Genomic DNA, 21,239 nt, shown 5'->3' with positions numbered 1-21,239 from the left:
ACCACTATCGTTTTGGGGTTATGCATTAGAGACAGCTGCATTCACGTTAAAAAGGGCACCATCTAAATCCATTGATATGACACCTTATGAACTGTGGTTTGGCAAGAAACTAAAGTTGTCGTTTCTTAAAATTTGGGGTTGCGATGCTTATGTGAAAAAGTTTCAACATGATAAGCTTGAACCAAAATCGGAGAAATGTGTCTTCATAGGATACCCAAAAGTTACTGTTGGGTACACCTTCTATCACAGATCCGAAGGCAAGATATTCGTTGCTAAGAATGGATCCTTTCTAGAGAAGGAGTTTCTTTCGAAAGAATTGAGTGGAGAAAAGTAGAACTTGATGAGGTAACTGTACGTGCTCCCTTATTGGAAAGTAGTTCATCACAGAAATCTGTACCTGTGACTCCTACACCAATTAGTGAGGAAGCTAATGATGATGATCATGTAACTTCAGATAAAGCTACTACCGAACCTCGTAGGTCAACCAGAGTGAGATCCGCACCAGAGTGGTACGGTAATCCTATTCTGAAGGTCATGTTACTTGACCATGACTGTCGGGGATATACCCCGTAGTATGACCCGGCCGGAAGTATGACCCGGCCGGACTTGGCGCGTCACCGATGACCCGCCAGAGGACTGGCGATTCACGGGTCTGGCGGTTCACTTGTCAGACGACTCACGGATGACCCCGACGGCGGGTCACATAGAAGACTAGGCCCAAGGCCCAGTAGGCCGGCTCATATTATGGTGGGCCGGCTTAAGACAGAAGGCATGAGGAATATTTCCTTGACAAGGAAGCAAGACCCGTACTTGTATCCGACTTGTAATAGAGAATAAGTTAATTCTAATCCTAATAGGACTCTACATGTAAACCGCCCCTTCAACTTATATAAGGAGGGGCATGGCTCCCCAAAAAGGAACAAGTATCAAGAAATAATATCTAGGGCTAGACACAAAGAGGAGAGCCGGCTTACGGCGACTCCCTCATGATCATAATGAGACCTAGCACAAACAGCATGTAGGGTTATTACCGGATGATGTTTTCCGGGGCCCCAAGCTGTCTAAATCCTCGTCTTGTGTGTTGCGTCTCTCGATTCCGCTCAACCCCTTCAAGCTATCACATAGATGCGTTGGCCTCACGACTAAGTCCTTACATTAGGACATCTGCCGTGACAATTTCACGACAGTTGGCGCCCACTGTGGGGCACGCACACGGTGGTGTTGAGTTTTTGAAGGGCTTCCCTTAAGGATCAAGGAGTTTGCAATTTTCCGGATAAGGATTTTTTACAATTGGTGAGGTTGAAGTCAGAGGAAAAAATTAGGGTTACGGTTGATCCACCGCCGCCGCTTGTCCTATGATCTAGTATTTGGTTATTTTTTAAGTCACCGAGACCGACAAGTCTTTGCGGCCGATTCAACAGTACGCACCGATTGATTCCTGTGCAGGCAGTCTGCCGAGGTGGACACAAACTTCCGCTGCACCATTGCTATACAAATTGCAAGTCACCTCCGCACACGTCTGGTCAAATCCAGTTGGTCTAAACAAATAAGGGCATGTACAATGGTTCTATCTTAGCAATGTCACGTAGGATAAATGATGAGGTGGATGAGAGAGAAATCATAAAAAAAGGCTTGTTTTCTCTTATTTAAAAGAAGACAAAAGATGATCTCTTAGCACAATTTGTCTCATCATATTTTTAGGAATAGCTAGTTATTTAAGATAAGACTAAGATATAATTCATTGTAGACATATTTTTTTGTTTTCTCTAAATTACATGTAAAATTTAAGATAAGACTATCTTATCAACCATTGTACATGCTCTAACAGGGTTGTCACATCTTTGAAGCTACAGTCCCGACTCCCGAGACACATCAGGCATAGGCACTACCGCCTCCGCCTTTTTTTCACAAGGAAGAAAAAGAAGACAAGTCATCTCCTAAAGCTGCTTGGCCGCCTCACTTTCAAGCCGGCCTCCGCCGTCGCGGTCGACCGCCGTCGCAGCCTCGGCCCTGCTCCGAGTCACCGGGAGGGCTTCCGTGGCAGTTGCTGCCTCCGCTGTAACAGACCGCCTCGCCCGTCCGCCTCTGCGTGGCCCGTCCGTGCTTTGCTCCAAACTGCTGCGCTGCCGGAGCTCCGCCTTCACCGCAGCGCCTATAAACCGGTTCTTTAAGCCGCCGTGGTTGCTCTGCATTTTTACGTGAGCCGCCGTCAACGCCTCGAATATAATGGAGATCAGACGGTCTGTGATATGCATGTTTTTAGGCAATTACTACTTCGTATCAAGCAAGATGCTCCGTGTCCTCACAAAGGACGTGCTAGACTGGATGAGATCTGAATAAAACAAGAAAGGAAAGTGAGAACCAGGGAAAGGAAGGACTATGCCAGGAGGAAGGAGATTGGTCCACCGTTGACTGCATATGTTGCATATGCGTATTCCCGGAGCTGGCCTTGCCTCTGTCGCGCCTCAGCCGCCGCGGACGCTCGCCTCAACTGTAGTCGGGGAGAGCCGCTGGCCGCCTTGCTACCCTTCACCTCAGACCGGCTTCCGCGCAGCACCGCCCGGCGCCCCTGTGGTTGCGGCTCGCCTCGCGCCTCCGCTTCTCTGCTGAGGCCTCACGCCATGGTTGAGCCGAGCTGTTGCCTCCGCTCTGGCCTGGCACCTCTCCTCTGCTCCCGCCTTTACCAGGTCGCCGCGCGTCCGTGTCCCCCTTGCGTGCTCGCCTGAAAGTGCTACTGGCTGTTGCCTGAAAAAAAAAAAGCAGGCACGAGCCCACGACCTGGAGGATACGGATCGGGGATGGCAAACTGACAACGACCCGGATGAACACGGAGACACGGGGATCGATGAAGATTCTACGACCTCGCTGTTTCGCCTCCACCGCTGGGCTCCGCCCACGCCGCTGCGCCTCTGAGCCGCCTGCTTCCGCCTGTGAACCGCTGCTGCAAGCGGCCACATCCGCCGAGTCGCCGGATTCAAACAGCCGGGCGCCCCGCTGGTTCTAAACCGCCGCGGCCGTAAGAAGTCAATTACCTCATGGCTAAAGTCTGATCCGGCCCTCGCGCATTGTCATTGGAGGCCGCGTCTACATCCGCACTATGTTAAAATTGCTTAACGGATGTGCGCAAATCGCCGCCTCAGCGGTCTGGTCTACATCAACTCATCGGGACTATGCCTACAGTCGATTTATTCGACCGTGCCCGCGCCGACTTAACCGTCTGCACCCACGGCCAACTTGTCTGTCCGCACAGCTTACAAATACCGCGGCCAACTCACGCATCCGCTCCATTTTTTAAATGTTGTGGTTAACTCCGACATATATATCAATAAATTAGAGCCAATGGACATATGCGAGCCGCCCTCGCCGCGTTGAGCCGCCTCTGCCGCGTTGAGCCGCCGGGGCTATATTGAGTCTCCGGTCTGCCTGAGCCACCTCTGTCGCAATAAATAGATCATCCGTCGTCCAAACAAATCAGGTGATATCCATCCAAGTTTGTTTTATTAGCACATGTTGTTTTTGTCAAAGAAAAAGTTTATCTTTGCCTTGGTCTGCAATATTGTTTATGCAGGGCAATTATTTATTACAAAAAGTGATATTATACCGCGAAGATGGAGGCACGCCAACATCTTTTGGCACAGGTGGTCGTTATTACTCAACGGACTCCCACACCGGCTTACAACGCCGTGGCCGTTTCTCGCGACCACGTCGGCTTACAACAAGGAGGACAACTTGCCCGTCCGCACTGGCTTATAACGCCATGGCCGGTTCATCCATCTGTGCCGCTTTAGATGTTGCGGTCGTCTTTACCGTCCGTCTCTCGCGGCCATGGTCTATATCGATACACCGGGCCGTGCTTGTCTGTGTGAGCTGTTCATTGAGTATGAGCAAGTCACTATTTGGGAAGCCCGGTTTTCTCTTCCAACAAATTGGAGGCAAATTATCATATATTATCAACCGCCGTCTGTACTAGATGGTTCAATGGGCAGGCGCACAAGTCGCCGCCGCTACAGTTTGGTTAACTTCAAACAACCAGTTGGAAGGAGCCATTGGCCGAGTTGCTGACACGGCTCATACGGAATCATTTATAATCCGCCGCAGTCACCTCAACCTTCTGTGGGTTCACATCGCGTTATCAACGCCAATGATATACACCTTCTGCTATGGTCAAATATGGAGAATCTCAAGCCAACTCTTCGAGTCATCTTGAGACTTGGGGGCTACAATGATATGGCTCGGCAAAATTAGCCGGTTTCAATGAATTCAAGAACTCCGGGTCATTGAAGGGAAGATAACCCGGCCCTGGAGGCTACTGCTTTATTGGCGAATATTTAAAGGTTTAAAATACAGATCAAGAGACATCTCTCTCCCGCAAAGCTTTGAACCTCTCAAAACCGGTTCAAACATCCGGCTCAAGGTAAATTTGTCCCTTACAAAGCTTTGAGGCTCTCAATATCCGGTTTAAGAATTTCTGGTTCAAAAAGAATTAATCTCTCGCAAGTTCGAATTCTCAGAAAAATTAATGGTTACCGAAGAGAACTTGCTGCCATGATGCACGGTTCAAAACATGGGTATCCTGCCTTACGGCTTATCTTATTATGGTCACTTGGGGGCTTCCTGCTCATCGGGCATAGCTATCAGTACCCTCTTGATCGGCGCAATGCCAAAACTTATATGGTCACTTGGGGGCTTCCTGTTCAAACATAGGTCGTATTCGAACCAAAGAGAACATAGCTGTCGATACCCTTTTGATTGGCAAACTGCCGAACCCACTTGGGGGCTTCTTGATCGTATCCGAATCATAGCTCAACCCCTTTGGGAATCGACGTGGATCGTATTCGAATCAGCGTCGCTAAACAACTCTTAAGGTCATTTGGGGGCTTCCTGTTCAAACATAGGTCGTATTCGAACCAAAGATAACATAGTTGTCGATACCCTTTTGATTGGCAAACTGCCGAACCCACTTGGGGGCTTCTTGATCGTATCCGAATCATAGCTCAACCCCTTTGGGAATCGACGTGGATCGTATTCGAATCAGCGTCGCTAAACAACTCTTAAGGTCATTTGGGGGTTTCCTGTTCAAACATAGGTCGTATTCGAACCAAAGATAACATAGTTGTCGATACCCTTTTGATTGGCAAACTGCCGAACCCACTTGGGGGCTTCTTGATCGTATCCGAATCATAGCTCAACCCCTTTGGGAATCGACGTGGATCGTATTCGAATCAACGTCGCTAAAGAACTCTTAAGGTCATTTGGGGGCTTCCTGTTCAAACATAGATCGTATTCGAACCAAAGAGAACATATCTGTTGATACCCTCTTGATCGGCATCGCCAAAGCCACGGGGGGCTATATGATCGTATTCGAATCTTAGCTTAATCCCTTCGGAACGGTTTACTGATCGTATTCGAATTAGAAGCCTCAAAATTTTGTCTGTTTCTTGTACAGTTTTTTGCAATCGCAGATTATTTGACTTTGTCTTGAGACTTCTTTGATCATATTTGAAAGCATCTAGGGAGTGGCTTTGATTCCACCGGCTTAACCTTGATCAATAAAGTTGTCAGCACATAACAAACATCATATGTGCCGGCTTTTACAGAATTGGGTTTTCACCCTCACTGTCCGGGTCATATAAACCGGCGGTATCATTCAAAGGATCATAGGGTTCTTGTAATCTACTTGTGTGCAGGGTAAGACTACATTTGGGTGGTTACCCGCCCTGGCTCTTGACGTTAAGTCACCAGGGCATATATTGTTTAAACTCTGTGCAGGTTTTTGCAGAACTATGACTTATATAAATACTTCAGTCCAAAGCTCATCACTGAAATTGGTGTCTCAAAAGGGTTATCAATTATTGATTTTCTCAAAGGCTATAAGCCACCGGGTTACAAAAATTACGGCTTACAATGAATGCGCATTAAGTCATCATCGACCAAGAGCCGCCAGGTATTTAAACTCCGGATTTACTTGTCAACCGATGAGGTATTTAAATCTTTAATAGCCAAAGCTGGCTGGATTTTTCATGATGATATTGAATGATTGAGGTTTTCATACCGGATTATATTATTCAAATCTTAAATAGCCAACATGGCTGGATTTCTATTATGATTATCAATAACCAGTGTTATGATTGAGGTTTTCAAAGTCGCTTTAGCGCAACGGCTATTATTTTTATCAATGGATATGATTTTTTCTACAATGGAAGGAATAGTCCCGAGTCGCTGCAGGCTTACGACCCAGCACTTGGGGACTACATTATTCAGATTAAGATTATATCAAATATGCAAGTCCCATGTCACTGCCAGCATGCACCATGGCACTTGGGGGCTAATGCAAAGTCATTTTTTGCTCAAACTTATTGAAGGCCCGACTCATCACATTCTAAATGAGTTGGCCCTTGGGGGCTACCGATTGCTCCTGTCAAAAATTCAAGATATACAAGCATTAATCCATTATATTGAATGATCCACTATTCAGTTGGTGGAGTACAAAGCTCTTAACCTTGTGGACGTGGGTTCAAGCCCCATGGTGGAGACTATATTATATGATGTTATTATCAATTATATACAAAGTCCCAGCTCAGTATTATCTTACTAAGCCGGCCCTTGGGGGCTACACATTGCTGTTTAAATTTACATGGTTATATCTACAAAGTCCCAGCTCATTATTGCATAATGACCCGGCCCTTGGGGGCTACACTGGTTCAAGTTTTCATGAGCATAAAGCAATTACAAGTCCCAGGTTGCTGCAAGCATGACAACCGGACACTTGGGGGCTACATGTGTGGAATATTTAGTTTATATGATTGAGATGAATAAACCGGATTTCTTCAAGGTTGCAACATTTATTGGAGCAAGTCTTAAACCATCACTTTGTTCTGCTCAAGACTTGGGGGCTACAGGTAATATGGATATAAGGGAGAAAAATCTTCAAATTATCAGTTTTGAGAAAATCAGGAGGATCAATTACATGAACCGGTGTCAATAACAATTATGACCCGGCATCGTCTGTTTTATAATTCGGCAGTTTTTGGTAATGATAAACCAGCAAGTTTTACATCTTCAAGCCGGCTGAATATCAGATTAGTATTCGAAGACCAAAATTATTTAACCCGGCGCCTTGGAAGCCGACTCAAGTGGATTATTCTTCACAATATTTTTCTGTGAGAAACCAACATCAGCAAATTGAGTATGAAGCTAGCTTATTTGATCCGGATTTTCTAGTTGAAGGAAATGATAATTGGACTTAAGGATAATCAGGTCTCGTCTCAGGAGAATATTTAACCCAGAGCACAAGGAATTAAGGATGATCAGGTGCCGGCGTACAAGAATTTTTAACCCGGAACACAATCTGTCAAAGTTGTTCTTGTGTTTGTTTTACAGGATCAATTTAACATGGATAAATCCAAATAAAACTGGGGGCTAATGTCGGGGATATACCCCGTGGTATGACCCGGTCGGAAGTATGACCCGGCCGGACTTGGCGCTTCACCGATGACCCGCCAGAGGACTGGCGATTCACGGGTCTGGCGGTTCACTTGTCAGACGACTCACGGATGACCCCGACGGCGGGTCACATAGAAGACTAGGCCCAAGGCCCAGTAGGCCGGCTCATATTATGGTGGGCCGGCTTAAGACAGAAGGCATGAGGAATATTTCCTTGACGAGGAAGCAAGACCCGTACTTGTATCCGACTTGTAATAGAGAATAAGTTAGTTCTAATCCTAATAGGACTCTACATGTAAGCCGCCCCTTCAACTTATATAAGGAGGGGCAGGGCTCCCCAAAGAGGAACAAGCATCAAGAAACAATATCTAGGGCTAGACACAAAGAGGAGAGCCGGCTTACGACGACTCCCTCATGATCATAATGAGACCTAGCCACAAACAGCATGTAGGGTTATTACCGGATGATGTTTCCCGGGGCCCGAAGCTGTCTAAATCCTCGTCTTGTGTGTTGCGTCTCTCGATTCTGCTTAACCCCTTCAAGCTACCACATAGATGCGTTGGCCTCACGACTAAGTCCTTACATTAGGACATCTGTCGTGAAAATTCCACGACAATGACGAACCTACGAACTATGAGGAAGCGATGATGAGCCCAGATTCTGCGAAATGGTTTGAGGCCATGAAATCTGAGATGGGATCCATGTATGAGAACAAAGTATGGACTTTGATTGACTTGCCCAAATGATCGACGAGCCATTGAGATTAAATGGATCTTCAAGAGGAAGACGGACGATGATTGTAGTGTTACTATCTACAAAGCTAGAATTGTCGCAAAAGGTTTTCGACAAGTTCAAGGTGTTGACTACGATGAGAGTTTCTCACTCGTATCTATGCTTAAGTATGTCCGAATCATGTTAGCAATTGCTGCATTTTATGAAATCTGGCAAATGGATAAACAAAACTACATTCTTTAATGGAGTTATTAAAGAAGAGTTGCATACGATGCAACCAGAAGGTTTTGTCGATCCTAAAGGTGTTAACAAAATGTGCAAGCTCCAGCGATCCATCTATGGACTGGTGCAAGCATCTCGGAGTTGGAATATATGCTTGTTTATACAGACTTGCGGTGAAGCCTGTATTTACAAAAAGGTGGGTGAGAGCACTACAACATTTCTGATAAGTATATGTGAATGACATATTGTTGATCGGAAATAATGTAGAATTATTCTGCAAAGCATAAAGGAGTGTTTGAAAAGGAGTTTTTTAAAGAAAGACCTCGGTGAAGCTGCTTACATATTGAGCATCAAGATCTGTAGAGATAGATCAAGACTCTTGATAAGTTTTTTCAATGAGTGCATACCTTGGCAAGATTTTAAAGTAGTTCAAAATGGAACAGTCAAAGAAAGAGTTCTTGTCTGTGTTACAAGGTGTGAAATTGAGTAAGACTCAAAGCCCGACCATGGCAGAAGATAGAAAGAGAATGAAAGTCATTCCCTATGCCTCAGCCATAGGTTCTACAAAGTATGCCATGCTGTGTACCAGATCTATTGTATACCCTATTACAGAGTTTGGCAAGGGAGTACAATAGTGATCTAGGAGTAGATCACTTGACAGCGGTCAATATTATCCTTAGTGGAATAAGGATATGTTTCTCGATTATGGAGGTGACAAAAGGTTCATCGTAAAGGGTTACATCGATGCAAGTTTTTGACACTGATCCAGATGATTCTAAGTCTCAATCTGGATACATATTGAAAGTGGGACCTATTAGCTAGAGTAGCTCCGTGCAGAGCATTGTAGACATAGAATTTGCAAAATACTTACGGATCTGAATGTGACAGACCCGTTGACTAAAATTATCTCACAAGCAAAACATGATCACACCTTAGTACTCTTTGGGTGTTAATCACATAGCGATGTGAACTAGATTATTGACTCTAGTAAACCCTTTGGGTGTTGGTCACATGACGATGTGAACTATGGGTGTTAATCACATGGTGATGTGAATTCTTGGTGTTAAATCACATGGCAATGTGAACTAGATTATCGACTCTAGTGCAAGTGGGAGACTAAAGGAAATATGCCCTAGAGGCAATAATAAAGTTATTATTTATTTCCTTATTTCATGATAAATGTTTATTATTCATGCTAGAATTGTATTAACCGGAAACATAATACATGTGTGAGTACATAGATAAACAGAGTGTCACTAGTATGCCTCTACTTGACTAGCTCGTTGATCAAAGATGGTTATGTTTCCTAACCATAGACATGAGTTGTCATTTGATTAACGGGGTCACATCATTAGGAGAATGATGCGATTGACTTGACCCATTCCGTTAGCTTAGCACTTGATCGTTTAGTATGTTGCTATTGCTTTCTTCATGACTTATACATGTTCCTATGGCTATGAGATTATGCAACTCCTGTTTACCGGCGGAACACTTTGTGTGCTACCAAACGTTACAACGTAACTGGGTGATTATAAAGGTGCTCTACAGGTGTCTCCAAAGGTACTTGTTGGGTTGGCGTATTTCGAGATTAGGATTTGTCACTCCGATTGTCGGAGAGGTATCTCTGGGCCCTCTCAGTAATGCACATCACTTAAGCCTTGCAAGCATTGCAACTAATGAGTTAGTTGTGGGATGATGTATTACGGAACGAGTAAAGAGACTTGCCGGTAACGAGATTGAACTAGGTATTGAGATACCGACGATCGAATCTCGGGCAAGTAACATACCGATGACAAAGGGAACAATGTATGTTGTTATGCGGTCTGACCGATAAAGATCTTCGTAGAATATGTGCGAGCCAATATGAGCATCCAGGTTCTGCTATTGGTTATTGACCGGAGACGTGTCTCGGTCATGTCTGCATAGTTCTCGAACCCGTAGGGTCCGTACACTTAACGTTTCGATGACAGTTATATTATCAGTTTATATGTTTTGATGTACTGAAGGTTGTTCGGAGTCCCGGATGTGATCACGGACATAACGAGGAGTCTCGAAATGGTCGAGACATGAAGATTGATATATTGAAAGCCTATGTTTGGATATCGGAAGCGTTCCGGGTGAAATCGGGATTTTACCGGAGTACCGGGACGTTACCGGAATCCCCCGGGAGGTTAATGGGCCTTAGTGGGCCTTTAAAGAGAAGAGGAGAGGTGGCCAGGGCTGGGCCATGCGCCCCTCCCCCCCAGTCCGAATAGGACAAGGAGAAGGGGGCGGCGCCCCCCTTCCTTCCTCTCTCCCTCCTCTTTCCCCCTCCCAAGTCCTAATCCAACTAGGAAAGGGGGGAGTCCTACTCCCGGGGGGAGTAGGACTCCTCCTGGCGTGCCCCCTCAATAGGCCGCCCGCACCCCCCTTGCTCCTTTATATACGGGGGCAGGGGCACCCCATAGACACAACAATTGATCGTTTGATCTTTTAGCCGTGTGCAGTGCCCCCCTCCACCATAGTCCACCTCGATAATACTGTAGCGGTGCTTAGGCGAAGCCCTGCGTCGGTAGAACATCATCATCGTCACCACGCCGTCGTGCTGACGAAACTCTCCCTCAACACTCGGCTGGATCGGAGTTCGAGGGACGTCATCGGGCTGAACGTGTGCTGAACTCGGAGGTGCCGTGCGTTCGGTACTTGATCGGTCGGATCGTGAAGACGTACGACTACATCAACTGCGTTGTGCTAACGCATCCGTTTTCGGTCTATGAGGGTACGTGGACAACACTCTCCCCTCTCGTTGCTATGCATCACCATGATCTTGCGTGTGCGTAGGAATTTTTTTGAAATTACTACGTTCCCCAACAGTTGGAGCCGACATGGGTGTCGGTCGTGGCCATGAGCAACTTCTCTGCCTTCCCCTTCCCCCGGTCGATGTGGTCGCGGCCCTCCTCGAGGCAGCTTGGCCGGTGGCGGCTCTGGAGGTGGTTGGGGTCGTGGATCCGGGCAAAGTCGTGACCTTTGGTGGCTGCGGGGTGGTCTCATGGTGGGGCGGCGGCCCTGGCGGCGGGAGTCATGCGTTGGTCGTGGGCGGGCTGCGCGGCTCGGATGCGGGCAGGCAACCATGGCCGCTTGGGTGGCGTGGCTGCGGGTGTTGTCGGACCGGGGCAGCGGAAGTGTTGAAGCACCGGGGTTCATCACCTACCCAGTCTGTGTCTGGTCGACGGTGACGGCGTCCGTGGACGTCGTGTCCTCCTTGCAAGCTCCGTCGTGGTGCTTCTTCCCTTTGCATCTTACTCCGGGTGAAAACTCGATCCTCAGATCGGACGGTGGCAACGTTCGTGGTCGTACCCTTCCTGGAGGCACCGTCTTGGAATCCTCGGTCCGACATGTCCGTTACACATCCTCCCGGACGATCGCTCCTCGTGGTGGTGTTCTCCGTCGGCTCTTAGCGGTTTTGTTTTGCTCATCTTTTAGGTGCTTTGTAGTCGTTGTGGTTGTGTATCGGTGCCTGGCATTCATGTATCTTGCCTTGGGTGTGTGGTGTGCGTTTGTATCGGATGCTTTGTTGTTGTGGTTCGTGCTTTATAATATAAAGCGTGGGGAAACCCTTTTTCGTACCACATCAACTCTACTTTCGCTGCACTGCACATTGAGTGATATGATCTCATGATCTATCTCCCGTAGCATGTTCTGGTAGATCTATGCATACAAAAAAATTATATTGCAGACAATACATCTAGCATGGCCCAACATGTCATTGTTATAGTTTGTGATCGTTTTTGGGTTTTCTCTTTTCCCTCGCTTATGGGTTTTCTCTTTTTCCTCGTTCCGGCATAACTTTTGGTATTTCACGACTTTGTTATTTGCCGACGTGTTTTATGCTTGTGTGTGTGATCGTGTGGGTTGTTTGCATCCTAACTATGCAGAGATTGGATGTGTGCTCTTTGTATTTGTATTATCTTGATGCTTTATTTGCATTCAGTAAAAATTTCGAAGAGAAGAAGTGACAATTCTAAATGATGGACGCACACACACCTAATCATCTCCTTTTCCAATACTGGTTACATTAAGTCTTATCATTGAAGTTACATTATAGTTCCCAGTAATAACACAATGATAACTGAGAACACCCCAAATAGATTCTTGGAATGCTAAACTAACGCAAGATGGTTGCAGATCCTGATTTTATTTCCCCTGCAAGTTGCACTATCCATGGTCAGCTGAGAGCCCATCAGAGAGACCAACTGAATTAGCTGCCAACACATATGTTGGCAACAACAAAACACAACACAACGGGCAGAATAAGAAGCCTCCGCATCAGCATCATCCAGCCTGTGGCCTTGCACTAACCTCTGTCTGTATAGCCAGCAGGCAGGCAGGCAGGCAGGCAAGGTGCAGAAATAAATACCCTGATACCCAGCTCTGGTTGAACCTAACAGCGGGAATTAATCATGCAGGAAATTAGGAAGAGATCCGTCTGCGCCAAGACAAGGACCCTGCATCTCATCTTCTCGCTGTGCTGCGCTGTGCTGCTTCACAATCACATCTCCTAGACCCTACCGTTTTCTCCGGCCACTATGGCGCTCTAGTACCCAAACCACCGCAGCATCTCACAAGATTTATGCTCTCTATGTTCACAAGTTGGCCTCGTTCTGGATGCCAGGCCGTGTCTAACATGCAGCTTTGACCATTATTATTTTTCATATGAATACCAGTAAAATGTATTTTCCATATGAATACCAGTAAAATGTACTCTATGAAATAATTTCATGATAACTATGACTAATTTTAGTCAATGAATATAAAAAATTGATTACGTGCGAATTTTAAAACGTCCTCTGACAGTCAGTGGCGGAGATCCAACGCGATTCAAGATGGGGCTAAATGGGTGTTAAATAGAGTTGAGGGGGCTAATTTGGTGTAGTATTGTAAATTTAGCTCAAATAGTGCTATTGGCCCTCGCTAAGCTCCACCACTGCTGACAGTAATGCCTTCCTGTGTTATTAGGCTACATACACTCTTGAGTCTTGAGTTGCTTTGGATGCTCTCCATCTCTCTCATCTTCTCTCTCCAACTAGCCTTGACCACAACCTCGAGACTCATGTGCACCACATGTACCCTGTCGGTCGGCCGGCCGGTGCATGTTACCCCTGAATGAATGAATGGGAGCAGCAGTGCAGACACCCAGATTTAGCACTACTCATCAAGGAAGAGAGTCTGTCTCTTGACCAGCCCTGGTTAACTGTTTCATCCGGGCTGGCTAATTAACTCTGCTCTTTTGTCACTACTTTGACAAGTGGCTCATGCATGTGGCCCAATCTTGTTCCTGTTCATCTCCAGTGCACGTGTAAATAAATTTGCCCGGACAAAGGACTCGGTAAAAGAGAAAGGAAAAGAAATTGGACGCATTCCCCATGCCTGTGTTCACATCATTCATTTGGATCTTGCTAGCAAGATTTGTCTCATTTAAAAAATTTGGAGCCTTGCTTGGTTAACCTTCTTTTTTGATTGCAAGTTATTGATGCTGAGAGGAATCTGTATAGCATTTTGGTCTCTTTTTTGTAGCATTAGTGATTAAGGGACTCAAGTTCATGCTTAGTATGGGATGAGATGATTGCAAATAGCTGATGCCACCGAATGAAATTTTCTTGCAACCTTTGATATAACCAAACTCAAGGGAGACATCAACCAACCATTGACATAGCTTAACACGGAAAGAAAGCTGTTTTCTTTGTACAAACACACATGGAGATCCGATTCAACTCGAACGGATCTCCACTCCTTTTGTGTTGCTAACACCTATTTTTTAAAAACAAAAACAAAATAAAACTCCACTCGAATCAGCTTGCGTCTTTGCCTTGAAGAGTAGCACTGTGGTAGATGAGTCGACAACATGCCCAAAAGAACAAAAGAATTCCTCCATGTTGCACACATGCACCCATGGCATGTTGCGTGTTCTCCGTAGATGGATTCCGTTTCACTCCTTTGATGATCCTAGGCCTCTCGCTTCGGATCCCTTCATGATCCTCATCCTCTTGCAAGTGCTCATGAACATCCTGCAAATCAACAAAGAGATCCTCATAAGACACCGTAATGAATTTTTCAAACTCCAATCAAACCAAATCATATGTATCTTGGATGCATGAACTTACCCGAAGGGCACGTCGCCGACGAGCATGAGGTCGCCGTCCTTGTCCTCGTAGGTCACGGCGAAGTCGGACGGGTTCACGCTGCCTGCGTCGCCGGAGAAGCCAAGGAACATGGCCTCCAGGGCCTCCCTGAGCTCGCGGTAGCCCTTGTACATCTTGAGGTCGATCTTCCTCAGGTAGGGTGCTCCGTCCATGCTCACCTTCACGTACAGTGATCCACCCGCGGCTGCGGCGGCGAGCGGCGCCGCGGCAACGGCAGCCTCCTCCTGCTTCACCACCACAGGTGCCGGCGCGGCCTCCTTGGTCTTGCTGCTCGCCTGCTGGAAGCAGCTCTTCCTGTAGGACCTCACCGGCGGCCACCCAACCACCTGCGCCTTGGCGGCCGGGGGCGCGGCCTTGGGCTCCTCCTCGCGGTGCTCCCCGGCGAGCGCGCGCTTGGTGCCGGCCCTGGGAGTGGACGGCGGCGACGGCATCTTGTCGCTCTCCTCGACGCCCGGCAGGCCGAGCCTCAGCTCCGTCGCCTTGAGGTTCTCCACGTCGGCATGCACGTAGCTCATGGCCGCCGCCATCAGTTCCTGTCGCCGGCTAGAGGTGGTTGCAACTAGCAAGTCGTTCTTCTCAGCTGGCTGTAGGTGAGTGGTGAGGGTTTGTGAGCTGTGGAGGTTCGCCATGGTCCATGGAAATGTTTTATAGAGGCCGGCCCGGGTGGTAGGCCTGCTGCGACGAGGCGAGATAGGCGGGCGTGTGGCGCGCCCGTGTGAGGGAAGGGAGGCTCGAACTCCACATGCGTCCACATGCACGCACACGTACGTGCCACAGCCCAGCCCCAGGCCACGCGCATGTGCGGCGTCCACACACTTACCACAGGTAGCTGGGGGGTGGTTGCGGGGTGGGGTGCAGCCATGGGGGCCTTGCCGGCGGCGACCCGCGACAGGGCGGGCCGACCCGGCGGGACCCACGCGGCTCCACTAGGCGTACCACTAGAGATTCTCGGGTGCCAGCGGGTCGGGCAGTTGCTGGATTGCTGCACTTGACCCGATAGCCCGGTACGTGATCACTCTACGTGTACATTACTAATTGGACCACATCAATTATCCTCAAAATGTACAGTGTAGTTCGCATGGAATGAAGACCTTATAGCTCGGTTGAGCCGGGAACGGATCCGGGTCTGGCGCCGGGTGCCCGGACCCGACATCTAGAAAGGTTCAAACAGCACTGATGAAATTTAGCTTGATGATAAAATAAAAAAATAAAAATAGGGCGCCAATGCCATGATTAGGATGTTATCATTAGAGATCTTGGGGGAGCATCTTTGGCTAATACAAAACTGTCTCCTCCCTCCTCCCCAATAATAAGATATGTGTGGAACAATGTAACATGGAGTATATGGGCACTTGTCTATTGCATGCTCCTCATCATATACCTGCATCTCTTCCCACTACCTTTTGTTTCTTCTTTTCCCTGCCCTTGCTTCTTTTGCCTATGCAAAGCAGGCCCTAGTGGTAGGGGAGCTTGTTTAATTAGTCCAAAAGCTCCCCTTGCAAAGTGCACTGTTAACCACTTCACCTTTTCTTTTTCTATGGAAACTGCAAAGTATTGTGAACTGCAGTGATGGTGCTGCTCCTTTAACTAACCGATGCTTGTATATTCATTTTCCTGGTGGGAGCAAAGGTGGTCCCTAGCTTGAGCTACATTATCGAATAAGCTGAATTTGGCCTACGGGATATCATGAGTGCTTGGCTTAGCTTCAGAAAATCCTGAAAAAAATGTTATTTATTTATTAATTAAATCATCTTTTTTGCAAAAATAAACAATGTTTTTGTGCACTTATGCAATGTAAATTCATGTCAAAAACCCCGATGGTTTAACTAGTGCGATTTATACAGTTGCGCAATTGTGTAAGTCAAAATGTGAAGTAGAACAGTCATGGAAAGGATCTCTGGATAAGACCCATCAAAGTGCAGATCGGTAGATGCTCCTAAGATCAGTAAAGCCACATTTGTCTGTCTCAACTTTGTTCCTGCCATGACATTTCTTATACATTGCCACCATCAAGCAATCTTTGCAAAGATATTTCAGTCTCATGTTCAGTGAACTAATCCCTCCTTTGATCAGTAACTGACTAACCAGCCTCGATTTGCTAAACTAATTAAGTTAAGGAAGTAGCATCAAATTGGATTCCCTGACAACACTGCCACAACCTATATACACATCCAGTTGCACCGAAATTTCGACCACCATGTCCATGAGTTTGACTATCACCAAGCAAAGGTACCCTATGTTCCTGCAACCTCCTACAATCCCAAACTAGAATAATCCCCAAAAGAATCTTTCGAATTCGCGGCGAAAAACAAGTGTGCATGCCTTGTTTCCAAATTAAACTATGCCGAGATGTAAGCTAACCGTAAGGTCAGTTTGAACTTAATTTCAGTCTTGCTGCCTGTCTTGGAAAAATATTTGCTCAAGTACTGTCCATGTCGCCCACTGATCCAAAGTTTCTTGGATTCCGGCTTGAACTACTCAACTACATATACTCAATGGATTTGTTAATACTAGGAGAAGAAGTACAATGAATCATGGAGTGGTTTAATTTGGCAGGCAAGAATCTTTTGCATGGTCAAATTTTGAGCCGGGGAATTAGGGCGGTGCCTGCACGTTTGACTGTTTGTTGCATGCTTGACTCTGCATGATACATATATTTTTGTTGTATGATGATGGAGTACTGCATCCATGCACCGACTAAATGTTGCAACCTCCTTAAAATCCGTTAATTTCATGTGCCGGGAATATGAGGAGGTTCTCCATGGAAATGATATTCTAGATAGATTCCCTCTAGGATTATAAGATGAGCATTTCCTTTGCCTAGCTCATTTGATGCTTTGTGTTGCAATAACCCCCTACAAGGAAACGATTATCAATTGCAAGTGTTTGCTTCTAACAGTGGGCAATTTAATTAGTAGGTAGTCGTAATGGACATATATATAACATTGGCAGTTGAACTTTTGCTTGGCTTATCATTTGCTTTGTCTACACTATGCATGCATGTGTACTAGGCACTTGCTGACAAAAATGACAAATCTAACCTATGGATAAAACTATTTCACAAACTAAACTATGTTTGAAAAAATTTCACTCAACTGACCTTTTCGTGTAGCGCCCGACATCTAGACGCCACACTACACTGTGCAGCGCCTGAATGTCGGACGCTACACGCCTGGCCAGCATCATACGCCAGACTGTTTGAAAAAAACTAAATCAGTGTGTAACGCCTGTGAGGTAGGCGCTATATTGTATAGTGTAACGCCTAACGTATAGATGTTACACTAGTGGCTATCCCAGTCATCCATGAGGTGGCACACATGCAACGAGCTTTGCTACGTGGAATAGTAAAAGTGTCACGTCGAGGGTAGCGTGCCCCAGTGGTGTTACACAGTGACTGTGTCATATGGGAGTGTGTACACGAACTGTGAGCGTTCATGTGCCAGCTTACTGAGTCCATCAGCGGCCACTAGTGCAACGCCTAATTGTTAAGCGCATCTAGCTCTTAGGCGTTACACATTGATTTAGCATTTTCAGTCAGCCTGGGATGTGACGCCGGCTAGGCATATAACGCTTGAGAGCTAGGCGTTGTATAGTGTAGTGTGACGTCTAGATGTCGGACATTACATAAAAAGGTCAACTGGATGAAATTTTTTCAAACACAGTTTAGTTTGTGAAATAGTTTCGTTCATAGATCAGATTTGTCACTTTTGCCGCACTTGCTACCCCTGTTTTATGTGCTCAACCTGTTGGCTGCTAACTATATGTGAATGTACGGTTTGCACATGTTTTTTCACTGTATCTGTGTAATTGATCGTTCACTAACCTAGCTAGATATCTACGCATGTGTAGTTAGTAAAATGAATGTCTCGTTCGCTGATACACTTTACCAAATTTTAGACAGGTAAGCGTAACTTAATTTATCTGTTAATGCTAGGTTATTTTGCTAACAAGTGTTTTTAGTAAATAATCAGATTTATTGATTAACTAAACAAAAAGTAAATCATGCTTTGGAATGGATATTGTATCATCAATACTGCCTCCATCCCGGTGTATTGTCCTTACGTGTACTTTCAGGTCGGCAATTTGACAAACCAGATATGTATGACAAATTTTGGTCCATGTCGTACTTCTAAACTTGGACATTTGAAGGTTGTCGCTCGAACTTCACGAATTCGGTCTACGCCAATAGCGCTTGCGTAGAAATTAGCTACATACTCATGTATGCCGTCTCACTGAGTTGCCATCATGTTGCAGTCTAATTTTTCCTCCTCTATGGGACCCACAACTTTGCCACATCAACAAAAGACTTGGTTGAGCTTTCATCCACTGTTTCTCAAAAACAAAACACCATGGGCCCTGCACGGAGACTCGGTTGATCTATGAAAAAAAGAGGAGACTTCACTTGAGCCTTCGCCCGCATTGGGCCCGCCAACAACGCTCGATAGTGGCACGTTCCTAATTTTTGGCATGTACAACCCATTTTCTTCTTGCCACTTCCACTATTGTCCTCTAGCTGCTCCGCCACTACCACCATCGCCGCCTCCGACACACTTTTGCCACTACCTCCATCAGCCCGAATCATGAAAGCAGCGATGGACGGTGGCCTCTGGTCATGCTCAAAAGTGTCGTTTCCCACATCAAGGTAGAAAATCTACCATTATCCTATACATGTTTTGTGATTTTCTTTTGCGGTTCGAATAGCATGGTCATGCTCTACTATTTTGTGTAGGCCGGTACCTTCTAGCAAGGATGATTTTGAAGATTCGGCATGGGTGTCACACCCATCTAGCAAGGATGATTTTGAAGATTCGGCATGGGTGTCACACCCATCGCATGCCCGATGACAGCTTAACAATTAGTGATAGGTTTCACTATCAATTGCTCGTAGACACTACTATGGTAACTCGGAGGGCTCTGATTATAAGCAATCTGAGAAGTATTTGCGCCAACCTAACAAGCATTACCTACTCGGGTGCTATGAAACCAAACTGGAAAAATTTAATGATGTAGTCGATGAGGATTGTTTGTGATGTATGGTAAACACATGCCTATGAGGACTGTGTTGATGTCGGTTTATATCGCTAAAGATCAGATTGTGGGAAGAGTGCATCATTAGTAATGAGAAAATGTATCCACATGTCGATGCGTCTGGCTATGCGCATGATAAGGATGATGAGACTAAATACAAGGAAGAGGATGTGGTAGCTGATGGTGCAGAAGAAGATGATGATAGGTATGTGATCTCCTTTGACAGCTCAGGCAGCTCTAATATGAAGGTCACGACTAGCTTCGATTTTGTGGAGGGTTGCATATATTCACTTGCAACGTGCGCCTATGGAAGGTGGTTCGAATTTATCACCGAAAAGAGTGACAAAAAAATGCTAAGGTGCATTGTAGGCAAACCCAAATGTAAATGGCGACTACATGCATCTGCAATGAAATTTGGCCTTCCATTTAAGGTATTCCCCGGTATATAATGAGTATTTTCATTGTTACCAATATTTTCCACCCCATGTTATCCTAATAAAAAAATTGTCCATTCCAGGTCAAGGTTAACACCGAGACACACACCTGCCCTACTATGTTGCCAATTAAGAGAAGAAAAATCATGCCACTTTCATTGCTATATGCTGATGAGGACAGCAATACCATTGTTACACCCACAACTTCTGCTGCTATACATACTGGACCAATTACTAGAACTCGCGCACGCCAATTAAATTATCAGGTACTTCCGTTTCTTGGTAATGATTCTAATGTTCATGAGAATATGATGCTGCCTAAATTGGATGCATTTGTTTTGCTTACAAATGAAGGGCCTAGCTTGGATAAGAGGGATGAACACTGGAGCAAGACCAAGCATGGAGATGATGGCATGCGCAAGGGGATCAAGAACGGAGTTACACGTGATGATTTCGGGACTTTGAAGCCACCATAAGGAGTGCATGAAGCCTTGGACGAAATATACAAGATGCCACTTCATAAATTTCGTCTAGAGGCTATTCTAGGTGTTGCGTCACCTTATTATTGGGCCAGGCCCATGTATTTTCGAAATACTTAAGTATAGGCTGTTTTTAGAGTCCGTATGTGTGAGGAAACAAGAGTTAGGGTTGGTTTCGGACCCCTCCTCCAAGGGCCACGAATCCCCCCCTCTTCCTCCATATATACAGCCCATACGGAGTCGTTTAGACTTTGGGTTTTGTTTAGATTAAAGTTCGCCATAGCTGCAACTTCGCGTACTTCGTTTGTGTTCAACAACCAGACAAAGGCGTCACAGAACCCCACCTTGATCAATAAAGTTTTCCTCTTATATTCACAATATCCAGATTGCAATCTCAGTTTCTTGCTTGTTCTTTGTTTGCCTGCACGAAACAGACCTTCGTGGTCAGGTTGATCGTGCTCCGGCATGGTCAATAACCTCTCGGAGTTGGTTTAGCGATTGCTAAGGTGCGACGTCCTCGCACGTTCGTGGTCGGATCGTCAAAGTCGACTTCCTCCAAAACGATAGCCACAATCTCATCGAAAGATGGGACACCTTTGCCTCTATCAAGTGGTATCAGATTTCCAGATTGCTCGGTGAGATTTTACAGTTTTTTGTAGTTTAGATCGAGTCTGTTCTTCATACCTACAGTCCATGAAAAAACCAAAAAATTTAATTAGGGT

At 46.0% G+C, this 21,239-nt stretch overlaps 1 protein-coding gene and 1 long non-coding RNA gene across 2 annotated transcripts; both read right to left on the bottom strand.

The window, feature by feature from the left end:
• Nucleotides 1–1,684: 1,684 nt before the first annotated feature.
• Nucleotides 1,685–3,210, bottom strand: LOC125555646. The gene is made up of 2 exons (XR_007304797.1): nt 2,862–3,210; nt 1,685–2,745 (listed from the first exon to the last, which is right to left on the bottom strand). It is a non-coding gene; the product is annotated as an uncharacterized LOC125555646 (long non-coding RNA).
• Nucleotides 3,211–14,013: 10,803 nt separating this feature from the next.
• On the bottom strand, nt 14,014–15,228 carry LOC125507906 (auxin-responsive protein IAA31-like). Its single transcript, XM_048672432.1, has 2 exons — nt 14,538–15,228; nt 14,014–14,441 (listed from the first exon to the last, which is right to left on the bottom strand). The coding sequence occupies exons 1-2, from the start codon at nt 15,203–15,205 to the stop codon at nt 14,363–14,365; spliced, it is 747 nt and encodes a 248-aa protein (XP_048528389.1). The 5' UTR covers nt 15,206–15,228; the 3' UTR covers nt 14,014–14,362.
• Between the last annotated feature and the right edge of the window lie 6,011 nt (nt 15,229–21,239).

This window comes from Triticum urartu, chromosome 5, assembly GCF_003073215.2.
Source record: "Triticum urartu cultivar G1812 chromosome 5, Tu2.1, whole genome shotgun sequence".
In the NCBI taxonomy this organism is placed as follows: Eukaryota; Viridiplantae; Streptophyta; class Magnoliopsida; order Poales; family Poaceae; genus Triticum; species Triticum urartu.
This window is presented reverse-complemented; position numbering and strand designations above follow the sequence as displayed.